Raw genomic sequence first — 26,384 nt, forward strand, 5'->3', positions numbered from 1 at the left:
TGGATGGATGGACAGTCATGAGCCTGAGGCCTACAAGTCCCTGATAGGAATGGCAGATGGTCAACTGAGGCTCATTCTCCTGAGGGGTGGCGGAGGCAATGGCCTCATGGTATTATCACTAGATAGGTGCTGGTAATGCTATGGGGTCCTGCGTTTGGTTAATTTAATCAACCTGTTCAGTCATGTTATGACGGGGATTTTAATCAAAATATCCAGGGATGTTATGACACACCTCTGAAGCAGGTGGGATGTGAACCAACACCTCCTAGCTCAGAGGTAGGGACGCTATAACCACACCACAAGATCTCCAGGGACCTGGGTTTGAACCCCGCAATGGCAGATGGTGGAATTTGAATTCAATAATTTTAAAAAGTCTGGAATTAAGAGTCTAATGATGAGCATGAGGTGGTCGCCGATTCTGTCAGGAAAAACTCATTTGGTTCATTCATGTCTTTTAGGGAAGGAAGCTGCCATCCTTGTGATTTCTGGCCTACATGTGACTCTAGACCCACAGCAAAGTGGTTGACTCTTAACAACCATTAGGCAATTAGGGACGGGCAATAAATGCTTGCCTAACCAGTGACACCCACATCTGGTGAATGAATAAAAAAAGGCTGGTTGTGTTGGCCTTGTGGATGTGGTATGAACCGATTATTGTCAATATGAAGGGGTTTAGACATTTAGCTTTTTCCATTACAGGATGAGGGCATTGCTGGCCAGGCAGCATTTTTTGCTCATCCCTAATTACCCAGAGGACAGTTAAGAAACCACATTGTTGTGGGTCTGGAGTCACATGTAGGCCAGACCAGGTAAAGATGGCAGTTTCCTTCCCTAAAGGACATTAGTGAACCAGATGGGTTTTTCTTGACAATTGACAACTGATTCATGGTCATCATTAGATTCTTAATTCCAGATATTTATTCAATTCAAATTCCACCATCTGCCATGATAGGATTCGAACCTGGGTCCCCTGACCATTATCTGGGTCTCTGGATTAACAGTCCAGTGATAATACCACTAGGCCATTGCCTCCCCTACAGTCATTTTATGACTGAGTGAAGGGTGGAGAGGGCAGGGGGGGTGGTGATTGTGTATGATTAGTTGTGGCTCGATGATCTCAGGGCCCCATTTACCTCAGCCACTTGTGCCTCAGGTAAGTATGGATGGGAGTGCTGGTGGGAAGCTGTGGTTGGACATTATGCTGAGAGACAAGGATGGGAGGGCTCGCTCCTTGAATGTGAGGTCTATAGAGGATCCTGCTCTTCCCAACTTCACATCCAGGCTGGTTTTTTACAAAAGATTACCCTTCTGATCATAATCAAAATATCGCTTCATAATCCAATTAGTACGCACACACTGGGGCACTGTGAGCAGGAGTTAGTCCACTGATCTACACAGGCAGAGGTCCCAATGTTAGTTTTGCTAGGTGGGCACAGCACCAACTTATCGGCCTATACCAATATACAAATGGTGGACTTCAGCGTACAGGTCTTGCCTGCCCTCTCCTTATTGGAGAATGGGGAGGATATTAGGAATGTAGAAATGCAGGAAGTTCAGCTGTGGACAAGGTGTTAATATTCAACAGGGTTAGGTCTAGTCAGGGTTAGAGGTAGGGTTGTTCAGGGTTAGGGTTAAGGCTAAAGGTTAGTTAAGTTTAGAGTTAGTTCAGATTAGGATTAGGGTTAGGGTTCAGTTAGATTAAGGGTTAGAGGTTAGTTAGGTTTAGGGTTAGTTCATATTAGGGTTAGGGGTCAGTTAGGGTAAGGGTTAGTTAGGGTTAGAGTTAGGTTTAGGGTTAGAGTTAGGTTTAGGGTTAGTGTTAGGGTTAGAGTTAGGGTTAGGGTTAGGTTTAGGGTTAGGTTTAGGGTTAGAGTTAGGTTTAGGGTTAGTTTTAGGGTTAGGGTTAGGGTTAGGGTTAGGGTTAGGGTTAGAGTTAGGTTTAGGGTTAGGGTTAGGGTTAGGGTTCAGTTAGATTACGGGTTAGAGGTTAGCTAGGTTTAAGGTTAGTTCACGTTAGGGTTAGGGGTCAGTTAGGGTAAGGGTTAGTTAGGGTTAGTGTTAGGGTAGGGTTAGGGTTAGTTTAGGGGCTAGGGGTTTCTCAATTATGTCTTGGACTTGATTGCTGGATCCCCTTCTGTTTTAGAATGTAGGGAATGGGAGCAGTATAGGCCATTTGGCCCCTCAACTTATTCTGTCAAGTATGGCTGACCTGGAGTCCTTAACTCCACCATCTTGCCTGACCCCTACCCCATAAATAACCTGCTCGTGGATCCGCAACCTGTTCAGCTCAGCCTGAATCTGTTCAAAAACTCAATTTCCACTGTCCTTTGCTGGGAAAAGAAAGCTTTCCAAATACTAATGACCCTTTGAGAGAAGAAAGGCCTTCTCACATCTGTCTTAAATTGGACACTATTCATTTTGATACGGTGCCCTGTAGTGCCAGAGTCCCTCACAATAAGAAGGCATCCACTCAACATCGACCCTGTCGAGCTCCCTTGGAATCCTGTATGATCGTTCTCATTTTTCTGACCATCATTGCGTGTAGGTCCAACCATAATTAGTGCTTAATTGTATTTTTGTTGGGGAGGGGAGCATTTTCTTGGCGTTTCACTTTATCACGGACAAGCAGGCACTTAATGAAAGTGTGTTGCAGTTGAGCTAGGAGATGCATGCATGCAATGTTTCACACTGTAAATAAATGTAAGAGTGAGTCAAGATTGACTCCAGTACCATCTTTCACCAACTAGCTTTCCAGAATGGAGCACTCCGTTTACCATAGAGCACACTGTGCCCCTGTTATCACTTATGAGATTGACAACGGTCAACTTGGCATGTAAGAGTCATCAGAACTCCTCTCGCGAGAATGTCACATACCAATCTCCTTTGCTAACTGTACACCTTCTTCGTGGGTAATGGGGGCTTGGTTCCTCCCTCTTAGTTTCTCGATGGTCTCTTTGTCATCACGTAAGTCGAGCTTGGTGCCCACGAGGATGATGGGAGCGTTGGGGCAGTGCCGTTTCACTTCTGGGTACCACTGTATGAGGAGAAAGGGGAAAGCAATGTGGACAAATTGCTGACTCTTCAGACTGCATTTACATGAATTAACATTTTCATAGCACCTTTCACAGATCTCATGAGAATGGGTCAAAATGCTGAATTACTTACAATGTATTGAACTTTTAAGTGCAACTTGTGTCTTTTGAAAAGAAAGAACCACACGTCAAAAGATGGCTTACGCTGTAAATTCAATTGTATGCTAAAAGCTCTGCTTGGGTTACACTGAATTCCAAGAGGAGTCACATGGAATATCCACCGGACTAGGGAGGGACACAGCTGAGAATTTTCATTCGACACTCCTGTATGTGCAGGTCCTTTTGACACTCTTCAGGTGTGACATTCCATGATTGGGACATGACAGATAAGGGGAAATCGGCGCACCATTTTACGGATAGGGTCCTGATGAATGGAGTAGTGCAGAGTTTATCCCAGGACCTTGTCAGCCTGGTTTTGCCACACAGATCATTGTGAGCTCAGGCATCTGGGGGAATGCCGGGCATTGAAGGAGAAACATCAATGACCTTCTCTGCTCCACCAGGACAAGTGCCGCTATCTGTTCTCTGCTCCCTCACACCCACTCCACCTCTGCTATTGTACCCACCTCCAATCAATGGTTGTATTCGACCACTTTCACTATTGCCTGCAACATCCTCCCTCACTTGCTCTCACCTACCCAATTCCTCCGCACCACCCCCCCTTCCCCACAACACTAGCCTAGCATGCCCTCTGTGCTGCCTACTTACCATTGCAGGACAACTTATCACCTTTCCAACATCTCCACCAGCTGTGCCAGCTGCTGCCACCTCATTCAACCCCTCCCTTTATTTAACTCCAGGAGAAAACAGGGTAGAAAGAGCCAAGACAGGTGCCAAGCTGACAAACATTTAGCTCTTCAGCCTCTATGATGGAAAGGGAGCCAGCTTGGAGCACTCTGAGTGGCCAACTGACTGTGCCATTCCTCTGGACTGATACCAGAGTCTGGCCCTCAACTAACTGTACCCTCTGCCTCCCTTGAGATGATTCTGGCCTGCTGATAAGCATGACAAGCTTTGTGCCTGCACCAGATGGTATAGTAAGACAGAAAGAATGTCAGCCTGGTAGCTCTGATCGTCAGGGCAAAGCACAGAGAGACTAGGCAGGGATGGAGTGAGCATCCAGGTCGGCTCAAGGCGAGTGAGCATTCAGAGACCAAGACAATAAGCGGGATATGCAGCCTGGAACAAAAACAGAAGTTGCTGGAGTCTGAGATAACACAGTGTGGAGCTGGAGGAGCGCAGCAGGCCAGACAGCATCAGAGGAACAGGAAAGCTGACGTTTCGGGTCGGGACCCTTCTTCAGAATTGGGGGAGGGGAAAGCGAGCTCCAAAATAAATAGAGAGAGGAGGGGTTAGAAGCTCAGCAGGTCTGGCAGCATCTGTGAAGAGAAAGTCAGAGTTAACGTTTTGGGTCCAGTGACCCTTCCTCAGGACTCTGGTGACACAGCCTGGTTCAGTCCATGAGCTAGGTACCTGTCCCTGTGCGCAACGTGTCCTCGCTCGTTTCAGAGTTCAGTTGTTAAGTCGTCAGCATTCCTCAGACTGCAGCTTTAAGCTGCAGAAGCGTCCTGCAAGTGGATCAGAAAGGAACCCCCCCACCCATTAGGCTTCTTAGAGGTTGGCATGTGTGAGATGCCAAGGTGACGAGACAACAGGTCATATGAGGCTGGTGCACAGAGACGTTGTCGCTGGGTGTCCGAGCTGATGGCTCACTGGAGCAAGCCGCCAGTTGAAGTCACTAGATTCCCTCGCTGACTTTGACGTCGGAAATTGTCGACACCTAATTTTCCCCGCTGCTGTCGGTCAGAGAGGAAGCTGGGTAATCGTGAGGTGAGATTCGCACTCATTAAGATTGACGACAAGCTATATTCCCTGTAAGTAGGAAACTCGCCAGGAATCTGGTCTCAACGGCGAAATTCTGTTGAAAATGTTGATGAGCTGCTCCTGATATCAAGAGACACCTTGCCCAACTTCTTGACCACTTCTCCCAGATCTCTCACCATGCACCATGTCTTTCAAGTCCAAGATTCTCTTCAAAGTCACGCTCTGTTTGCTGAAAAGTCACAAAGCCACTTTTGATGGGAACTGACCAAACGTCTTTCAGCTAGTGGTAGGATTAAGGATCTTCAATCGACTGGAGTTCAGAAAAGATTTACAAGGATGTTGTCAGGGTTGGAGGGTTTCAGCTACAGCGAGAGGCTGAACAGGCTGGGGCTATTTTCCCTGGAGTGTCAGAGGCTGAAGGGAGACCTTCTAGAGGTTTACAAAATCATGAGGGCCATGGATAGGGTCAATAGCCAAGGTCTTTTCCTCAGAGTAGGGGAGCCCAAAACTAGAGGGCATAGTTTTAAGGTGAGAGGGGAAAGACTTAAAAGATACCTGAGGGGCAACTTTTTCACACAGAGCGTGATGCATGTATGGAATGAACTGCCAGAGGATGTGGTGGAGGCTGGTACAATTACAACATTTAAAAGGCATCTGGATGGGTATGCAATTAGGAAGGGTTTAGAGGGATATGGGCCAAATGCTGGCAAATGAGAATAGATTAGTTTAGGATATCTGGTCGGCATGCATGAGCTGGGCCAAAGGGTCTGTTTCCATGCTGTATACATCTATGGCTCCGTGACTCTATAACTACTCAACTGCCAAGGTTAGAGCCACCAGAATCTTCTAGCTGAACGTGTGTAAAATTTTACCAGCTATTCAACTCAGATAAGCTAAAGTATATTCTTCATTTACTTCAGTTTATAAACTCATCTCTCATTTCTAATCCACGTGCATGTGCATCATGTTCTGTTATCTTTGATCACACTTAGTGGCGAATAAACTCTCTCTTCTGTTAACTTAAGAAAGCCTGGTTAAGTACGGGAAAAGGTACTCACAGGGAAGGGATTCGTTTTAATTTAACCTTATTGCGACCAGCTGAGGGAGGGATTGAAGAGGAGCGAGTTAATCGTCTGCTCATCCAGGTGCTTAACAAATTGGGTGCCCTCACCCAGGGACCAGTTGTAACACAATCAAGGCACTGTACACCAATGAAGCCGAGGGGGTACCTCTAAAGTTCAGTCCTTGTTGTAAAGTAGGAAGACCAATAGAGGTCTCTGTTTTCACAATTAAATTTGAGCTGTGGAATTCATGGTGTAATCCATTCATGTCATATCACTGATATCTTTTCACAGCCACTAGATAGAAAACCTATACTGTTTATCACGTCTGGAGAAATTCTCATACATTTCTGGCGGGAAACGTTAAGAAGTTGTACCTTCTCTTATGATAACATTATGGTCTCCATCATGGAGGCCAGTTTTACATTCCGGATTAATTAATGGAATTACAATCCCACTATCTGCCGAAGTGGTGGGATTTGAACCCAGGTACCAAGACCAGTTCTGATGGAGACTCACTGGACTGAAATGTTAACTCTGCTTTTCTTCTCATAGATGCCAACAGACTTGCTGAGTTTCGCCAGCAGTTCTGTCTTTGTTTACCACAGCATTAGCCTAGATTATTATCCTGGTGACTCTATCGCCATGCCATTTCAGGGAGAGTTTGACCATGACAAAATCAAGTTGGGTGAGAAATCCAATTGTGTTAACTGCAGAGGAGTCTCCCTGCTGTCTCTATCAGAGAAAGCCCCACTACAGGGTTCCTCCCCCCTCCCCAATGACTGAAGAGTTCCTTCCTGAGACACATTGCAGTTTTCATCAATTGTAAGGCATCACAGACACAAAACAAAAATGTGGAACGCTGGAGAACTTAGCAGATCTGTGGACAGAAAAATAGAGTTAACATTTTGAGTTCAATGTGACTCTTCTTCCTCTTGTCTCCAGCATTCTGTGTGTTTGTTTCAGCTGTCCATCATCTCCACAGCATTTTGCTTTCACCAGAGGCACGATCCTCATTGTATGGCCAGTTGAAGAAAGGGGATAGCAGCCACCACTGGACAGTGCTTCTATAGACATCTCAAAGGCCTTAGTCTCTGAAATTTTACAAGCTTATGGAATATCTTCTTGGTAGCCCTTACTACATACCCTGCACCTACTTCACAATGACATGCGAACTGTGCTCCTCACCAATGGAACCACCAGAGGATCCTAACTGAGTGAAGACTAGGTTCAAAAAAGGTGAATGCAGTGACTGTAATGAGGTCAGCCAGGTGGACCTTATAGAACATGAGTTCCCTGATTGGGTCTGTTAACCTGAAGGGTCACAGATTCTGCTCACTCTGAGGGCTGGCTCTGAGGGAGCTGGATCAGCAACAAGGACTCTCCACGTGTAAATAAAGGGTGACTTGGTGATGGGATACCAGCCTCTGTGGAGTTATTTCAGTGAATCATTGCACCAACCCTCTTCCCCATTTTCCTTGCTGCTCTTCAGCCTCAGCAAATAATCTACAGATTATTGAACTGTTCAACCTACGCTGCTTCCAACCCAAACTTCATACACTTCAACCTCAATCTTCGAATACCCAGATTAGTAGAAACTTGATGAGTTATAAGGAGAGGCTGGTAGGTTGGGACTTTTTCCCTTGGAGCGTAGGAGGTTGAGGGGTGATCTTATAGAGGTTTATAAAATCATGAGCGGCATAGACAAGATGAACAGCCAAAGTCTTCTCCCCAGCGGAGAGGAGTCCAAAACTAGAGGGCATAGGTTTAAGGTGAGAGGGGAAAGATTGAAAAGTAGACCTGAGGGGCAACTTTTTCACAAAGAAGTTGGTGTGCATATGGAACGAACATTCAGAGTAAGTGGTAGAGGTCGTTACAATTACAACATTTAAAAGACATTTGGACAGATACATGAATTGGAAATGTTTAGAGGGATATAGGCGAAATGCACATTAAATGGGACTAGTTCAGTTTGAGAAACATGGTTGGCATGGGCATGTTGGACCGAAGGGTCTGTTTCCGCGCTGTATGACTCCACGACTCTATTACAAAATGATCTAATAAAAGGTAGGATTACAGCTGAACTGCAATCTTCATCTGTGCTTCTGTTCATAGAATTATGCAGCATATAAGGAAGGTCATTTGTGCCATTGTGTCTGAGCTGGCTCATAGAAAGAACCATTGTGTTCAGTCCTATGTCCCAGCTTTTTGCCTGTAACTTTGTAAGTTCCTCATTCCAAATACCTGTCCAGGTCTCCTTTACAATGATCTGTGAAACCAACTGTCATCACTTTTCAGGGCAACCATTCCAGATTCTGATAACTCTCTCAGAGAGAACATTTCTGTTGGAGTCAATAAGATCTACAGCACTGAAAAAGGCTCTTTGGCCCATCAAGTCTGCGCCTGTTGAAAAGAAGTAACTAACTATTCTCAAAGTGTGGAGCTAGAGGAACACAACAGGCCAGGCAGCATCAGAGGAACAGGAAAGCTGATGTTTCTGAGGAAGGGTCCCGACCCAAAACATTAGCTTTTCTGCTCCTCTGATGCTGTCTGGCCTGCTGTGTTCCTCCAGCTCTACACTGTGTTATCTTTTGACTCCAGCATCTGCAGTTCATGCTATCTCACTAACTATTCTCATCCCATTTTCCAGCACTTGACCCTTGTATGCCTTGGCATTGCAAGTGCACATCTAATTTCTTCTTAAATGCTCAGAGGGTTTCTGCCTCTACCACAGGCAGTGAGTTCCAGATTCTCATCAGCCTCCGAGTGAAAAAAAATCTTTCTTCATACATCTCCTCTAAACCTTTTGTGGAAATGCCCAAACTCCCCTTTGGATTCTTCGGCAGTGATCTTCAATCTGCAATATCTAATTATTGCCCTACACCCCACAGGGAATAATCTTTCTCTCCCTCCTCTGTCAAAGTCGTTGATCATCTTATGGACAATTATTCGGTTCAGCTCTTAATTTGTTGAATTCCAAGGAGAACAAGTCTACTTTTTGTAACCTCTGCTTGCAACGTCACAACATCCTGTTGCAATGATCCAGACTGGAGCTGATTTCATTTTGGTAAGAGCTGGATTTTGCCTGTTGCGCAGAAACAATCTGAGGAAACCAGTGTGAGGTAAACCAGAACGCATATTCAAATTCCAGTTGGTATTTGCATTTTCTTTCTCCCCTGCCAACTTATTTGTGATTTCTAAACATTAAATGCAAATTGAAACAAATAGAACAGGCAAAGAGAAAGAACACCCTCTGGAGAGCTGAATGGTGAGTATGAGCACCCCAGCCTTGCAGAGCTCTGGGAAAACACTGTGGTAACTTAACCCATTGTTTCTCAGTGAGCATAAGACAACATTGTGGGCACTCTGTGGAATTTTCTCTGCCAGATCAACGAGAAACTCAAGAACACTCTTCAAAGACCTCAATTTTCTTTGCAAGATGACAAGTTTCAACCACATAATTTTCCATGTTCCACCCAGATAGCTATTCATGTGACCAGCTTGCCCAATAGACCCATTTGGTTACTTTCTCCATGAAAGTGGCCACACAAGTAGACAGGGTAGTAAAGAAGATATATGGCATGTTTGCCTTTATTGCTGGGGGAACTGAGAGCAAGTGTCAGGATAACATTGTGGAGCTGGAGGAACACAGCAGGCCAGGCAGCGTCAGAGGAGCAGGAAAGTTGATGTTTCGGGTTGGGACCCTTCTTCAGGAAAGGGTCTGAAGAAGGGTCCTGACCTGAAATGTCAGCTTTCCTGCTCCTCTGACGATGCCTGGCCTGCTGTGTTTCTCCAGCTCCACACTGTGTTATCTCTGACTCCAGCATCAGCAGTTCTTACTATCCACAAGTGTCAGGATGTCACATTGCAGCTTTATAAGACTTTGGTTAGACCACACTCAGAGTATTGCATTCAGTTCTGGTCGCCACATTACAGGAAGGATGTGGAGACTTTGGAGAGGGTGTAGAAGATGTTTACCAGGATACTGCTTGAATTAGAGAGTATGAGCTATAAGGAGAGGCTAGAAAAACTTGGGTTGTTTTCTCTGGAGTGGCAGAGGCTGAGGGGAGACTTGATAGAAGCCTATAAAATTATAAGATGCATAGATAGGGTTGACAGTCAGAATCTTTATCCCAGAGTTGAAATGTCTGAAGCTAGGGGGCATGCATTTAAGGTGAGGGAGGGGGTGGGGAGGAATTCAAAGAAGATGTAAGGGGCAAGTTATTTTTACACAGAGAGTGGTAGGAGTCTGGAATGTTCTGCCAGGGGTAGTGGTGGAGGCAGATATAGTAGGGGCATTTAAGGGGCTTTTAGATAAGCATATGAATATGCAAGGAATGGAGGGATACAGACCAGAGGCGGGCAGAAGGGATTAGATTAATATGGCGTCATGTGCAGCACAACATCATGGGCCGAAGGGCCTGTTTCCTGTGCTGTACTGTTCTATGTTATATACATCCTGTCACCATTGCCATCGGTCCCCGACAGCTACATCACTGCACCTCCAGCAAAGAGTTATTGGGCAGCAATGAAGATGTGGACTGTTTTTCCCTTCACCAAACAGGGAATAAGAGTGTAATGTAAGCCTCTTCTGATACATGTTGTTAACTCTCCAGGATTTTCCAAGAGCATGCCAGGTCATCACTAGGAGAAAACCAGGTAAAGAAAAACTCTGGCCCATTAAACACAGCAGTCAGAGGAATTCATCTTCCACATTTCCCTGGAAATTCTATTCTATTAGTGAAAAGGATATTGCAGATGGGGAGGGGAAAGGTTTGATGCAGTGGGAAAAGCAGAGGTGGAAGGTCACATGGTAAAATCCCTACAAATACAACTAAGTGGAGTTTGCAATCCCACTTCCGACCAGTTAAAGAGTCAGAGGTAAGTTGAACACAGTAGTCTCGTGCGCAAGTCCTTGCAGTTGCAGAAGACCATTGGGTTACTACTGCATTTGAGAGAGAGAGAGAGACAGAGATGACTAATGAAAGTTTAACCTGAGGGCCACCATGCCCCAAGTGGAGGGAAGAGAGGGGTTGAGAAGGTAGGAATTGAACCTGTGCTATGGTGTTTGGCTGTGTTGTAAGCCAGCTGTGCAGCCAACCAACCCTCTGTGCTCGAAGGACAGGACGTTGTCTGCATTCAACGTTGAACTCATAAACCCATCCCTTAAGAACAATGGATGTGAAAGCAAGTGGGGAGTGCTGTTTTACACATGAACTTTGCATCTCTCTCCTGCCATACTTAACCTGGGAATACGATATACAAATATGAATGCCTGGGGCGAACGCATTGAGAAAGTGTTCCGTGCCCTTCAGCTCAAGTAAAATTCAGAATAAAGTTGGATGCTTGTTGTTGTAAATGTAAGACTTCCTGAAAGAGATAATAGCTTATGTGTTTGATTTTATCTGGTAACATGCAAATAGAGTGAAACCATGCAAACGAAAATATAACTTAGTTTCTGTTCTGCATTTCATTAGAAGCCAGTAGTGCTTCTGAATTATAATATGCTGGCCAACAACATGCATTGATATAGCACCCACATATCCCACAGTGCTTCAGAAGTGACCAACGTTGACACCAAACCAAAGGAGACATTGGAATGGCTGATCGAGAGGAGATATTAAGGAGAGTATTAAAGAAGGAAAGAGAGCTTTACAGTTTACTGGGACAACAAGGTGCAGAGCTGGATGAACACAGCGGGCCAAGCAGCATCATAGGAGCAGAGAGGCTGATGTTTCGGGCCTAGACCCTTCATCAGATTTACTGAATGGTATTCTAGAGCTGATGGGGCTCCACCAAGAAACTCAAAGAGCAACATCCTGCATTATAAGAAATAAGTCTGTCTTGCACTCTATGCAATGTTAAGTATGGACTGTTTCGTAATATATTTTTATACATTCTATGAATGAGATACATTTTTGAAAAAAAAAACCTCAATGCAAAGCTGCCAATGCTGGAAAGACAGAAGTGGATAAAAATAAGGTTTCTGAAAGATTGTAGGAATAGACAAGGTTACAGGAGGATCTGGGCCATTTGAATGGTTTGAACGTAGGAATGAAAATAAAGTGGAATTGTTCAGGAACCTTTAATTTTCATCAACATGCCTGAGAAGCTAATTGAGAGTATCAAGGAGTAAGCTCCAAAGCTAATGGAAATATGCTTAGACAGGTAAGAAGTTGAACAAAATACTTCTGAAATCTGATATTTGGCCAGATGGTCAGGACTCTGTTGGGTTCACACATCATAATTAGTAGCAACTTTAGGGCTTGAGGCACCTTCTTCCATGTCCTTATCCCAATACCTCCACACTAGGCCTTGTTATCTCATGGTCTGCTATCACACACAACCCATTGTTAGCCACTAACAGTCCCCATTAGTAGCTATTCATTCTCTCAGGCTGATTGTTATCCACTTCTTTGTCTGTTCAACTGTTCTTCTATCTCTTTGGGCTCTATCCCCACCTATTGTTTACTCCTTAGCACCTGCCCCCTACCCTATCTTCTGCATAAAAGCCAACTTTTTCCTAGCTACCATCAGTTCTGAGGAAGGGTCACTGGAGCCAAAACGTTAACTCTGACTTTTCTTCACAGATGCTGCCAGACCTGCTGAGCTTTTCCAGCAATTTCTGCTTTTGTTCCTGATTTCCAGCATACTTTCAGTTTTTTAATTAGTAAGCTTGCTGATACTGAGAAGGGCAGATCCTCATTAAAAATATAGGGTTGAGATTGCAGGGAATAAAATTAGGAGAGAGGTAGAAGAGAAACTGGTGGAGTTTCAACTTGCATCTCCCATTGTAAGACAAACTCTGTGGGTTAATAGCTTGCTACGGAAAACTGCCTGATCATCACTATCATTGACTTCAATGGTTTGTTTGACTGCAAACCATTCTGCAACATCAATTTTACAGTTTAGCCTAAAATATTGTACATAAAATTAATAAAACATTTTTACTATACGATTCCTATTACCTACAATATCCACATTTATCATAAATTGGTAGACAGATGCAACAAGTGATTAGGAAACCTCATGGAATGTCAGCATTTATGGCAAGGATGCTGCATTAATGACCTTTCCTCCATCATAAGGTCAGAAGTGGGGATGTTTGCCTATGATTGCACAATGTTCAGCACCATTCGTGACTCCTCAGGTACTGAAGCTCCTCATATACTGAAGCAGTCTGTGTTCAAATGCAACAAGATCTGGACAATATCCAGGCTTGGGCTGACAAGTGGCAAGTGCCATTCGCGCCACACAAATGCCAGGCTATGACCATCACCAATAAGAGACAATCTAGCCACCGTCCCTTGACATTCAATAGTGTCAAAATCCTAGGAGTTACCATTGACCAGAAACTCAACTGGAGTCACCACATAAAACACAGTGGGTACAAGAGTAAGTCAGAGGCTAGGAATACTGCGATGAGTAACTCACCTCCTGACTCCCCAAAGCCTGTCCACCATCTACAAGGCACAAGTCAGGAGTGTGATGGAATACTCCCCACTTGCCTGGATGAGTGCAGCCCCAACAACACTCAAAATACTTGACACTATCCAGGACAAAGCAGCCCGTTTGATTGGCATCACATCCACAAGCATCCATTCCCTCCAGTACTGACGCTCAGTAGCAGCAGTGTGTACTATCTACAAGATGCACTGCAGAAATTCACCAAAGATGTTCCAACAGCACCTTCCAAATCCACAATCATTTCCATCTGGAAGGACAAGGGCAGCACAAACATCGGAACACCACCCCCTGCAATTTCCCCTCTGAGCCTCTCACCATCCTGACATGGAAATATATCACCGCTCCTTCAGTGGAGGAGTGGGTCAAAATCCTGGAATTCCTTCCCTAAGGACATTGTGGGTCAACGTGGGCTGCAGCTGTTCAAGAAGGCAGCTCACCCCCCTTTTCTCAAGCTGGCACCTAGAGATGGGCAATAAATGTAGGCCTAGCCAGAAACACCCATGTCCCACGAGTGAATTAAAAAAGGGGTCTAAATGTAAGGATGTTTTGTCACAGTTGATGTGACCACATCTAGAGTACTCTTTCCAGTTTCAGACTCCTTATTTAAGAAAAGGCATAACTGCATTAGAAGCCGTTCTGAGGAAGTTCACTCAACAGAGGGTCTGTTTCCATGAACAGGTACCTGGGCAAGGTGTATCTTTTGAGGAAAGGGTGGACAGGTTGGACCTGTATCTATTGGAGTTCAGAAGAATAAGGGCAACCTTCTACTCAACTTCACTCCTTGCCCTCAAGTTAAACTCAACACTTACGTCTCTCTCTCTCTCTCTCTCGCTCGCAATCTCTCTCTCGCTGTCTCTCTCTCTTTCTCCCTCTAATGGGAGAGCAGTCCTATGGTCTTCTGGGATTATGCGACAATACTGATAATATGCTGCTGAGAAAACTTAATTGGTTGGATACTGAGAGGATCCATCTGCAAGAGAGTAGAACTGTAGGGCACAGTTTCAAAGGGTCTCCGATCTAAGATCAAAATGGTTTCTTTCTCTCAGAAGATCATGAGCCTCTGCAACTCTCTTCCCCAAAGAGCAGTGGAGGCTGGACCACTGACAGATTTCAACCCAGGGCTTCCTGGCTGACTGAGTAGTCAAGGGGCACTGGGGGGGGGTATGTTCAGATCTGTCCTAATCTTACTGGATGTCAGAGCAGGCCAAATGGCCTACTGCAGCTCCTGATTTTCCGTCTAGATCTGGTCAATAATATGAAAAGTTTCGCTTTACCATGAGAGTCAGGCATTACCTATTAAGAGTTCTGAATATATTGAGCAGTTCAGTTATTGCTAAGGCTGCAATGGCCAGTTTTGATTAACATTTCCTAACTAACCTGTGCAGAGGTGTTATTATAAGTGGCTGGGGACTGTATTCAACCCAATGAGTATAAATGTCATTCCTGAAGTTAAGCAATGGAACAACAGCTGGGTTTACAAGGAGGGAGGCTTAGCATTGGATTCATTGGAGCAGAGAACGGATTGCCAAAAACCCGTAAAGGAAGATTTATTCCAGTGGAAGGCAAATCAGGAGCAAAAGCATTTTAAAAAGTATTCTTTTCCACATGGAGTTAAGGGAATTTGTGCTACAATAACAGCAGTTTGCATTTTTATGGCCTTTCTATTTAGAACCACAATCACTAGGTGCATTTTTCCTCCAGCCATTAATTGAGACCAAAACATTTAAGACAGAACTGGAAAAATATCTGAGAAAACAGCATTCAAATTCATGAAGAGGAAAGTAGAGATGTAGGTTTGGAGTCGAACCTTCGGATGCAAGGTGTGATAATATGACTGATCATTTCTTCTGATGAAGGAAGTCGTCCCCAGGGCTTACCTTGACACGTACATTCTGGAAAGAAGCAGGACTGACAAGTGAAAAGCAGATCACAAAAACATCCTGGAAAAGAACAAAGTCCAATGATTAGCTAAGTGGTCCTCTGTCGCACTTTTCCATTCTGCTATCTTTATGTCAAAATATAGAACAGCACAGCACAGGAACAGGCCCTTCTGTCCATAATGTTGTGCTGAACATGATGCCAAATTAAACTAATCCCTTCTGCCTGTCCTCGGTCCATATCTCTCTATTCCTTGCATATTCATGTACTTATCTAAAAGTCCCTTAAACGCCCCTATCGTATCTGCCTCCACCACCACCCCCTGACAGCATATTCCAGACTCCCACCACTCTCTGTGTAAAAAAACTTGACCCTCACATCTCCTTTGAACTTTCCTCCTCTCACCTTAAATGCATGCCCCCCACCGCAACACTACCCCCCACCGCCCCCCCAACCCCTAGTGTTACACATTGCAACTCTGGGGAAAAAAAATGTTCTGACTGTCAACCCTCTCTGTGCATCTCATAGTTTTATAGACTTCCATCAAGTCTTCCCTCAACCTCGAAAGCTCCAGAGAAAACAACCCGAGTTTTTCTAGCCTCTTGTTATATCTCATAGCCTCTAATCCAGGTAGCATCCAGGTAAACCTCTTCTGCACCTTCTCCAAAGCCAAATATAATTATGATTTCCACTCCAGCGGTAAGTGGTATTTGTGCATCAAAATTCCAAAATGTGTTGACTATGATTTCCACCATTTCAATAATGCTGGGCCTTGCCACCAATGCTCACAATATGACTGATCATTTCTTCTGATGAAGGAAGTAGCCCCCAGAACTTACCTTGGCACCATCCAGGACAAAGCAGCCCGCTTGATTGGCACCACATCCACAAACATTCACTCCCTCCACCACCGACGCTCAGTCGCAGCAGTGTGTACTATCTACAAGATGCACTGCAGAAATTCACCAAAGATCCTCAGACAGTACCTTCCAAACCCTTGCCCTTCCATCTGGAAGGACAAGGACTAGTTCCCCTTCCAAGCCATTCACCATCCTGACTTGGAAATATATCGTCATTCCTTCACTGTCGCTGGGTCAAAATCCTGGAATTCCCTCCCTAATGGCATCGTGGGTCAACCCATAGCAGGAGAAATGCAGCGGTTCAAGAAGACCGCTCACCACCACCTTCTCAAGGGGCAACTAGGGACAGGGCAATAAATGCTGGGCCCAGCCAGTGACGCCCACATCCCATGAAATGAATAGAAAAAAAATTCCTGCCAAATGATTTTTATGAAATATAATGGGTACTCGCCTCAGCTGCAAGCACTTCCAAAGTTCACCGAGCCTACACTGAAACATTGGATTATAGTGGAGGGAGGGTCTGTGCTGTTGGAATCACACATTTCACTGCTTTTTGTTCGATCACAGCTGGGATCCAAGATAGCTGGTTAGCCTGGACAGTGCAGGGCATCGCCAGATCCGGGTATCCTCTAGTCTATTGTTGATCGTGGCTTACTTCATATTTTTGCTTCATTTATTCACAGGATGTGGGCATCACTGGCTAGGCTATCATTTATCACCCAGAGGGCAGTTAAGGGTCAGCCACATTGTTGTGCAGTCTGGAGTCACACACTAGCTAAGGATGCAGTTTCCTTCCCTAAAGGGAACCAGCTGGAATTTCCCACCCCTCAATAACTGCCAACAGTTTCATGATCTTTATTAGACTCCGAAGCGCAGACTTCCAATGGATTCAAATTCCCTCCATCTGCCCAGAGCCCAGATCCCCAGAACATTACCTGGATCATAGGGGTAATACCACTAAGGCCATCATATCCCCAATCACGAGTAGGCAAGGCAAGAAGCTAGACACCCCAGACCCACCTTATGTATGGGGATCAATCCCATGCTGTTGGCATTGCACTTATCGAATGAGCTAATAGTACCCCCTGCTTTCTTGGAAAAAGACAGTGACAGTAAAAATATCCTTACGGTTTGAGGGTAGGAGAGAGGTCGGAGCTTGTCATAGTCTTCCTGACCGGCTGTGTCCCACAATCCCAGGTTCACAGCACGACCGTCAACGGTCACAGAGGTCGAGTAGTTGTCAAAGCTGTTGAGGAAGATGGTAAGAAGATGTCAGGCCAAAACAAGACAAGGTTAATTTGGCATAACTAGGTGTAGAGCTGGATGAACACAGCAGGCCAGGTAGCATTAGAGTTATATCAGACTCGAGCATCGGCAGTTCCTACTATCTCTCAAGGTTAATTTGGCCTCAGCCTCTCCATGTCAATAGCACAGTGCTGGGTTTTAATGTGGGTGTCGGTCTTGGATCAATGTGTAGCACTCACACCTCTGAGTCAGAAGGTCATGGGTTAAAGCCCCACACGAGGGATGCGAAGGAGCACCACATCTGGCCGAACACCCAGGGCAGTACCAATGGGACTCCTGGACTCTAGGAGGTGCTGTTTTTTAAATACGTCACTAAATCCAGCGCTCATCGTGTCTGGCCTCTCAGCTGGATACAAATGTTTCAATGGCACATCTTTCAAGAAGAAGACCTGTCCCTGGTTTTCTGACTAATATTTATCCCTAGGCCAAATCCACAATAAACAGCAGTCATCATTCAACAGTTGTGTGTGGGATCTTGCTGCAAGCTGGCTGCTATGTTTCCTACCCTACATCAGTCGACTATGCTTGTACTTTATTGACTGTAAAGTGCTTTGGGATATCTTAAAGTTGTGAAAGGTGCTATATAAATGCACATCCTTTCCCTTTCTATAATGGAAGCATCTCCTGTACTTACTTGGAAAGTGAACTGAGTGTAGGTGGTGACTGATGAGTGAACCAGGCTGTCACAGGGGAGCGTGGTTAGCACACAGTGTTCACAGTGCTCAGTGGTTAGCACCGCTGTCTCACAGCTCCAGGATCTGGGTTCAATTCCACCCTCAGGCGACTGTCTGTGTGGAGTTTGCACATTCTCCCCGTGTCTGCGTGGGTTTCCTCCAGGTGCTTCGGTTTCCTCCCACAGTCCAAAGATGTGCAGACTGGGTGGATTGACCATGCTATATTGCCCGTAGTGTTCAGGGATGTGTAGATTAGGTGGGTTACAGGGGGATGGGTCTGGGCAGGATGCTCCAAGGGTTGGTGTGGACTTGTTGGGCTGAAGGGCCTGTTTTCACACTGTAGGGATTCTATGAAACCATTTCTGGGTCAAAGTCCCTCTTCCTTCACAAAATTTATTTCAATGTGTGTCAGCAGCTTGTATGAGTTTGTATTAGTGAGATGGACATTTTTACAGAGACTTTGAGGAGCACTCATTATCAGGTCTCACTCCTTCAGAATCCCTAAAACATTCTGCCCAGAACTACATATGACATCAGTACTCATGATGCTCCTCAGTACTGACCCTTTCAGATCCTTTCAGAATCTTACACAGCACAGAGAAGGATCATTAGACTCATTCCTGAGATGAAGGGCTTAGAAACATAGAAAATAGGAGCAGGAGTAGGCCATTCAGCCCTTCGAGCCTGCTCTACCCTTCAATATGATCATGGCTGATCATCCAACTCAGTCCCCTGTTCCTGCTTTCTCCCCCTTTCCCTTTGATCCCTTTCGCTGTAAAAACTATATGTAACTCCTTCATGAAAATATCCAATGTTTTGCCCCAACAGCTCTCTGGGATAATAATTCCACAGGGTCAGCACTCTTCTGAGTGACAAGATTTCTTCTCACCTCAGCCCTAAATGGCTTACACCTACATCTTTGGATAATATTTAAAAGGCACTTAGATAAGTACATAAAAAGAAAAGGTTTGGAGGGATATGGACCAGGAGCGGGCAGGTGGGACTAGTTTAGTTTGGGATTATGGTCAGCATGGACTGGTTGGACAGAAGGGTCTGTTTCATGGAGCTGTATGGCTCCATGACTCTTGGTCATAACCAGATGAACCATGACCTTCCTGAAAAGAGGAGCAAGTTCAAAGTTCCAAACTGCCTACTCTTTTCCCATGTTCCACGTTCCTGTGTTCAGAATTTTGGTGGTGCCATTTAAATATTGCTGGTGTTGCTGGTGTTCAAGTATGTACGGCATCCTGCTGGTGTCAAGGGGTACAATGTGCAACGTGGCCATATTCCTTGCCATTCTTTGACTGCACAATGATCTTCCAAAGCCCACGTCCCTTTAATGTCAGTCAGATTTAAGAGTTGTCAATCCTTTAGCATTGCCCTGGGATCTGAATGAATTAAAGGCCACGCCATGGCTACAAGCTATTTTCCACGAGTTCAAACAACTTGCCGTAATACTGGTCTCAAGGGAAAGATTGGCCATTTGCGAATTTGCTAAAATGCAAATGTCGGGATTATGGGATAGATATTAGGCCAACTCGAGACACTTAAAAATGACGGGTAGGACCTGGTTGCAGGAGACCTTTTGATGGTTGCTGGCAGATCCCAATTTTTCCAGCAGGAAAAGGGAGCAAGGTGTGAATTGTATAGTTAGGAAACCTTAACTCAGCAGGATCATTTGAAATTAGTGCTGAGTTCAAACAGACTCTATTTCACCTTTCCCAAAATCCTGAACCTGCATTATGGGAGCCTGAATTTATAACATGGTCATATATGCTTGTGAAGGGAAAATAAGTTCTATTTAGATGTCACGATCTGGAATTTTTAAAATATCCAGATTTTTGACTACAATAATAAGAAAGTGCTGTTAAAAAAACAACTTCTGTTTCAATTGATTGACAAACTGGTGGATATTAGGGAAAAAAAAAAATCTGGTTCTTCAGTTTCAATGGAGTTCATTGTTATGTGATGAGGAGTGCCTTTAAGAGAGGTTTGTCTGTCCTGTTTCTCTTCTAGAGGCATGTTGTAAACCTAGTGCCCAAGTACCTACTCCATGGAAAGCAGAGTAAATAGCTTTGGGTATTTTTTCAAAATAGAAGCATGAGTGGGTGGAGTCAGGCTCACACAGACACAGGGTTTTAATTTTGCTTTCAGCTGTTGAAGTTGGGGTTTTTGGAGTTGAAGATGCTAGCTGGAGTCTATCTCTGCTGCTGCAAAGTAGTGGAGTTCATGTTTCTGCTGCTAAATTCATTCTTTCAGTTTTTCCTCCTGGACTGGAGGTAGCACATGAGCGAAAGGTGTGTTTATGGGATGTTGCTATATTGGAACAGATGATGAGTAGTTAATTAAATAATATATCATTTTGTTAAGTATTTTAATACAGTAAAAGTTATGCATTTTTTCATATTTTAACTGTGGTTTAAGAATAAAGTGTGTTTTACTTAAAAGCCTAGTAGTTTGGCCAATCAATTCACATCCAGAAAGCACTGCCTTACAGTTGCCTTCAAAGAAGATAAAAGTTAGATCTAGGCTATCTCCTTGATATGTTTTGGAAAGGTTTTAGTCTGGTTCATATCTGTTGATATTTCCCAAAGGCTGTTATTAGAACTGAGGTCAGGCTGAATGCTTGGCTGGGTTTCAAAATTCCTCAAATTACAAATGCTTGGCTAAGTTACAAACACTACAAAAGCACTTAACTTAGTAGAGTGAGGCTGAGCTTACATTTTATTGACAGTTAAAATCATCTATTCAAGGAACAGTTGTGTTTGACATTGTCAATGGATCAATCTTTGTTTTTATAACAGAATGAACACTGGAAAGGATTGTAAAGCTTTGAAATGTTTACGAATGGGAGATATTTTAGTATTAAGTACTAAGACTTGCATTAGATTAGTAGAAGTTTATTGTGCATATCCACACAGCTCCTGAGGTCAGGAGTGATACTGGATGGAGACTAGGTAATGATGCTCGCTTGAAGAACCAGGGGCCAGTGGTTCCTTATGCATCATAACGCTTCTGTGATTCTTTGAGTGGGATCACTATGTCAAAGGGTAAGGTGTACGTGGGCTATGAGGTGGCATAGAGTGGATTTGCAAATATGAGGGAGCCAGGGGGAGCTGGTTGGAAAGGTAAGTGGAAATAGAGGTTGATGATTGGAGGGCTAAATGACCTTAGTTCCAGAAAAATGAGTTGGGCCTTTGAACTAACTCAGCTCAGCACCTGTTTTCTCCTGTAGCAATTGCAATATGCTTCTAGGGTTGACTTTGACTGGCCCTCATGCCTTGGAAGAGCCAAAATCATCTTCTCTTCCTAATTCACTCACAGGATGTGGGCGCTGCTCGTTAGGCCAGCATTTACAGTCATAAAGCTGTACAGCACGGAAACAGACCCTTCAGTCCAACCTGTCCGTGCCGACCATATGCCTTAAATTAATCTAGTCCCATTTGCCCGCATTTGGCCCACACTCTTCTAAACCCTTCCTATTCATGTACCCATCCAGTTGCCTTTAAAATGTTGGAATTGTACCAGCCTCCACCACTTCCCCTGGCAGCTCATTCCATACACGCACCACCCTCTGTGTGAAAAAGTTGCCCCTTAGGTCCCTTTTAAATCTCTCTCCTCTCACCTTAAACCTATGCCCTCTAGTTTTGGGCGCTGCTACCCTGGGGAAAAGACCATGTCTATTTACCCTATCTATGCCACTCATGATTTTATAAACCTTTATAAGGTCACTCCTCAGCCTCCGACACTCCAGGGAAAATAGCCCCAGGCTATTCAGCCTCTCCCTATAGCTCAAACCCTCCAACCCTGGCAACATCCTTGTAAATCTTTTCTGAACTCTTTCAAGTTTCACAATATCCTTCCTACAGCAGGGAGACTGGAACTGAACACAATATTCCAAAAGTGGCCTAAACAGTGTCCTGTACAGCCAAAACATGACATCCCAACTTCTATTATTGACCATTCCTAATTACCCAAAGGACAGTTTAGAGTCAAACACATTGCTGTGGGTCTATAGTTGCATGTAGGCCCAACCAGGTAAGGATGGCAGTTTCCTTCCCTGAAGAACATTTGTGAACCAGGTGTATATTTTGTGACAACTGACAATGGTTTCATGGTTGCCAAAAAAGCCAGTATCTTATTCCAGATTTTCCAAAAATTGAATTCAAATTTTTAATCGGGTCCCTATAGATTGAGATTGGTCCCGATTTGAGTTGTCTGCTCCAATAGTGTGAAGATCAACTCCTATAACTTCAGGAAATTCAGAGGCTTCTCACCCCAAAGTAACCATCCTTTGTAAGGAAGACCTGACAGTAGAAGTGAAGAAAGTAGCAATAGATACTCACACGGTCGGAATGTACTCCTCAGGGAAGTCGTTGGTTGTGTAAGTGATGAGGAGGCAGGTTTTCCCAACAGCTCTGTGGAAAGACAGGATTCCAATTTGTTGTCAGTCTCTCTCTTGGCAGTTAACCATTGGGTGTGGCAGCAACACAACTGGAGTGTCAACAATCAGAATGACCAATGCTCAACATCCCCTCTTTATATGTGTGCTCTTCTCCCCAGTACCTGCTGCCTAACATATGCGCCATCATTTACAATTTATAACCGTAAGGCCATAAGAAATAGGAATAACAGAAGGCCATTCGGCCCCTCAAGCCTGCTCTGCCTTTCAATGGCTGATCCAACATTCTTCATGTTCATTTTCCAGCACTCTCCCCATTAACCTTAATTCCTCAAATCCTTCCTACTTTGCAAAACACCCCAAAATTACTACTCGGGAGTGATTATCAAACAAATATTTGAACACCAAATGACTGGAGTTGATTTTGGTTAGGTGGCTGAGACCTTAATCGATGAGGTGGGTCTATTGAAGAGTAAAAGGTTCAGGCAAAGAATCCCAGAGTTTAGCGTTCACCTGAAAGTAAGGATATCAACGTTCAGTCATTAAAATTGGGGGCTTATTGCAGGAGGACAGCATGAAAGGAGCGCAGAAATCTCAGGGGGTTTTAAGGCCACAAAAGATTTCAGATCTAGGAAGGGGTAGCGCGATGGATCCCAACTTGTCTCTCCCTCTTCTCTTTCTGATAACTCCTTAAAAGACCAGTTCTTTGAGCCTGGCTCACCTTATCCACCAGCCTTCAAAATACCTTCTGATCGAATCCCTTCACCCCTTCACACACACATAGGAACAGGGGCAGGCCATTCAGTCCATCTAGCCTGCCCCATTATTCATAGCAATTATGGCTGATCGAACGTTTCAATGCCTTTTATCCACCCCACCTCCCAAACCCTGTACTCCATTGGGAATCAGAAATTTATCAATCTCTAATTTCATGAGTAGTCCTACACACCTGCACGTTGTTGGAAAACGCTGCCTGAAAGGTCAGTGGTAGTGGTTTCAATTTTGAAAGGGAATCACCGAAACACTTGAAAAGGGAAAGGGTGTCAGATTAATTGAGCTGGCACAGGCACAATGGGCTAAATGATCTCCTTTTGTCCTGTACAATGCCATGATTGTGTTGCGATCAGCAGTTAATAATCTGTGAGATATGAATTACAGAATGCTTGAGCATCAGTTTCTATGCTTTGTGAAGGCATATTCTATATCTTATTTTTGCTTTGGTATGACTTATTACTGTCACCAAGGTACAGCGAAAAGGCTCTTGTGTGCTTTACAAACAGATTGTATTATACAAGTACAGCAGGGTAACAGAACAGAGAGCACGATACAGTGTGACAGCTGCTGAGAAGGTGAAGAGAGAGATGAACGTTAACGTTAAAGAGGTCCATTCAAAAGTCTGATAACAGCGGGGAAGAAGCTGTTCTTGAATCCGTTCGTACATATTTTCAAATTTTTCTATCTTCTGCCCGATGGAATAGGGTGGAAGAGAGTATAACCATGGTGGGAGGGGTCTGTGATGATGTTGGCTCCTTTTTCATGGCTGCAGGAAGTATGGATGGAGTCAATGGGTGGAAGGCTGGTTTGTGTGATGGACTGGGCTGTGTTCACAACTCTCTGTAGTTTCTTGCGGTCTTAGGCAGAGCAGTTACCATACCACAGTGTGATGCATCCAGATAGGATACTTTCTATGGTGCATCTATAAAAATTGGTAAGAGTTATTGTGGATACACCGAACTTCTTTAGCTTTCTGAGGAATGAGAGGCATTGTTGTTCTTTCTTGACCATAGTCTTAACATGGGTGGACCAGGACGGATTGTTGGTGATCGTTACTCCCAGGAAGTTGACGCTGTTGACCACCTCCACCCCAGCACCATTGATACAGACAGGGGGGATTTCCTCCACACTGCTTTCTGAGGTCAATAAGCACTTCCTTCATTTCGCTGAGGTCGATGGAGAGATTGTTGCCTTTACACCATGCCACTAAGCATTCAATCTCCTTCCTGTGCACCATCTTGTCATTGTTTGAGATCCAACTTACAATGCTGGTGTCGTCAGCAAATTTTGTAACTGGAGTTAGAGCTGAATGTGGCCACACAGTCGTGTGTGTATAAGGAGTATAGTACGGTGTTGAGTATGCAGCCTTGCGGGTCAACAGCGTTCAGGATTATTGTGGAGGAAGTGTTGTCGCTAATCCTTACTGATTGTGGTCTGTGGTTCAGGAATTCGAGGATCCAGTCGCAGAGCTGAGAGCAGAGTTGTAGGTCCTGGAGTTAGGAGACAAGTTTGTTTTGAATTATGGTGTTGAAGGCAGAGCTGTAATCAACAAGTAGGAGGCTGACATATGTAAGCTTGTTGTCCAGATGTTCCAGGGATGATTGTAGGGCCAGGGAGATAGTGCCTGCCATGGACCTGTTGCAAATTGCAAGGGATCAAGGCATTTTGGGAGGCTGCAGTTGATGTGAGCCAAGAGCAACCTCTTGAAGCACTTCATAATGACTGGGTGGTAGTCATTGAGGCACGCTGCATGATTTTTCTTTACCACTGGGACGATGGTGGTCTTCGTGAAGCAGCTGGGTACTTCAGATTGTAGTAAGGAGAGTTGAAGATGTTTGCGAATACTCCTGCCAACTGGTCCACACGACCGCGTACTGTATCCAGGCTGGCGGCTGCTTTCCATGCGCTCACCCTTAAGAAGGCCAATCAAAAGTCTGCAGCAGTGACTGAGGGTACAGACACTTATGAGGCCGTCGGGATAGATGATATCGTTCCGTTGACCTTCTGTTCAAAGAGAGCGTAGAATGCATCGAGCTCGTCAGACAGACGTGTATTGTAGCCTACAATTCAGTTCAACTTCACTTTGTAGCCCATTATGTCGTGTCATAAATGATGGGTGTCCCATGTGGTTAGTCTGGGTCTCAAGCTTAGTTTGGTATTGCATCTTGGTGTCTCTGATGGCCTTATGAAGGTCGTACCTGGATTTCCTGTGTAGGTCAGGGTCACCCGACTTGAACACCTCAGACCTGGGCTTCAGTGGGGAGTGGATCTCCCAGTTCATCCACAGTTTCCAGTTGGTGGAACATTCGGATTAACGTCTGCGGCATGCACTCATCTACACACTTACCCGATGAAGTAATGGTAGAGGTGTACTCCTTTAGGCTGAGTTCTTGAACAAGGACTAGTCCACCGACTTGAACAGCCTCATTGAAGCTCCTCTGTTTCCTCAGACCTCTCACTGGTGGCGAGCATAAGAAATAAGAGCAGTTCAGCCCTGTGAGACTGCTGTGCTGTTTATGATCATAAGCAGCGCTCCCAGAATAGGAAAAACTGGGAAAAAAAAACAGGACGCCAGCTAAGGTTGCCATTCCCATTGACTATCCAGGAACAGCTGTCTGTAAGGGTGTGGCTTCAAAGCAGGCTGAGAACAGGAGCTGCCAGACAACTGGGCTAAATAAATAACAACTTGCATACATATGACAATGCAGTGTGATGTGGTGTAATGGGGAGCGTCCTTACTGCTACTGCTAGAAATGTTGAGCTCAAGTCCCACGCATGGGTTGGTGGCCATGGGAATTGTGCTTACCATCGAAGGATAATCAGGTTCAATGCCAACCTACAAACATGTCAAACACACAAGCAGTGAAGTTTAGAGAAATTCCTGGTCATGTTCATTGAGTTTTGGAAAAGGACAATTGAGCTTCTACTGTGATGATCTGTGGCCGTACACCACAACACGCATGTAAAAACTGTGTGTAACCACAGCAACCTGGACTCTGAGAGAGCTGTAAGACAGCACTGCCAGCTTAAAAAACTACCTTTAATGT

At 44.6% G+C, this 26,384-nt stretch overlaps 1 protein-coding gene across 1 annotated transcript in view; it reads right to left on the minus strand.

Annotated features, from left to right (window-relative positions):
* Positions 1-26,384, minus strand: part of LOC109938489 (ras-related C3 botulinum toxin substrate 1-like) — a 30,040-nt gene that overhangs the window by 737 nt on the left and 2,919 nt on the right. The window contains exons 2-5 of the mRNA XM_048617313.1: positions 22,508-22,579; positions 17,311-17,428; positions 15,322-15,384; positions 2,875-3,034 (exon numbers count right to left, since the gene is read on the minus strand). Of these exons, the coding sequence (XP_048473270.1) occupies positions 2,875-3,034; positions 15,322-15,384; positions 17,311-17,428; positions 22,508-22,579 (413 nt within the window). The remainder of the gene's footprint in view (positions 1-2,874; positions 3,035-15,321; positions 15,385-17,310; positions 17,429-22,507; positions 22,580-26,384) is intronic.

This window comes from Rhincodon typus, chromosome 37 (genome assembly GCF_021869965.1).
Source record: "Rhincodon typus isolate 14 chromosome 37, sRhiTyp1.1, whole genome shotgun sequence".
Classification (NCBI taxonomy): Eukaryota; Metazoa; Chordata; class Chondrichthyes; order Orectolobiformes; family Rhincodontidae; genus Rhincodon; species Rhincodon typus.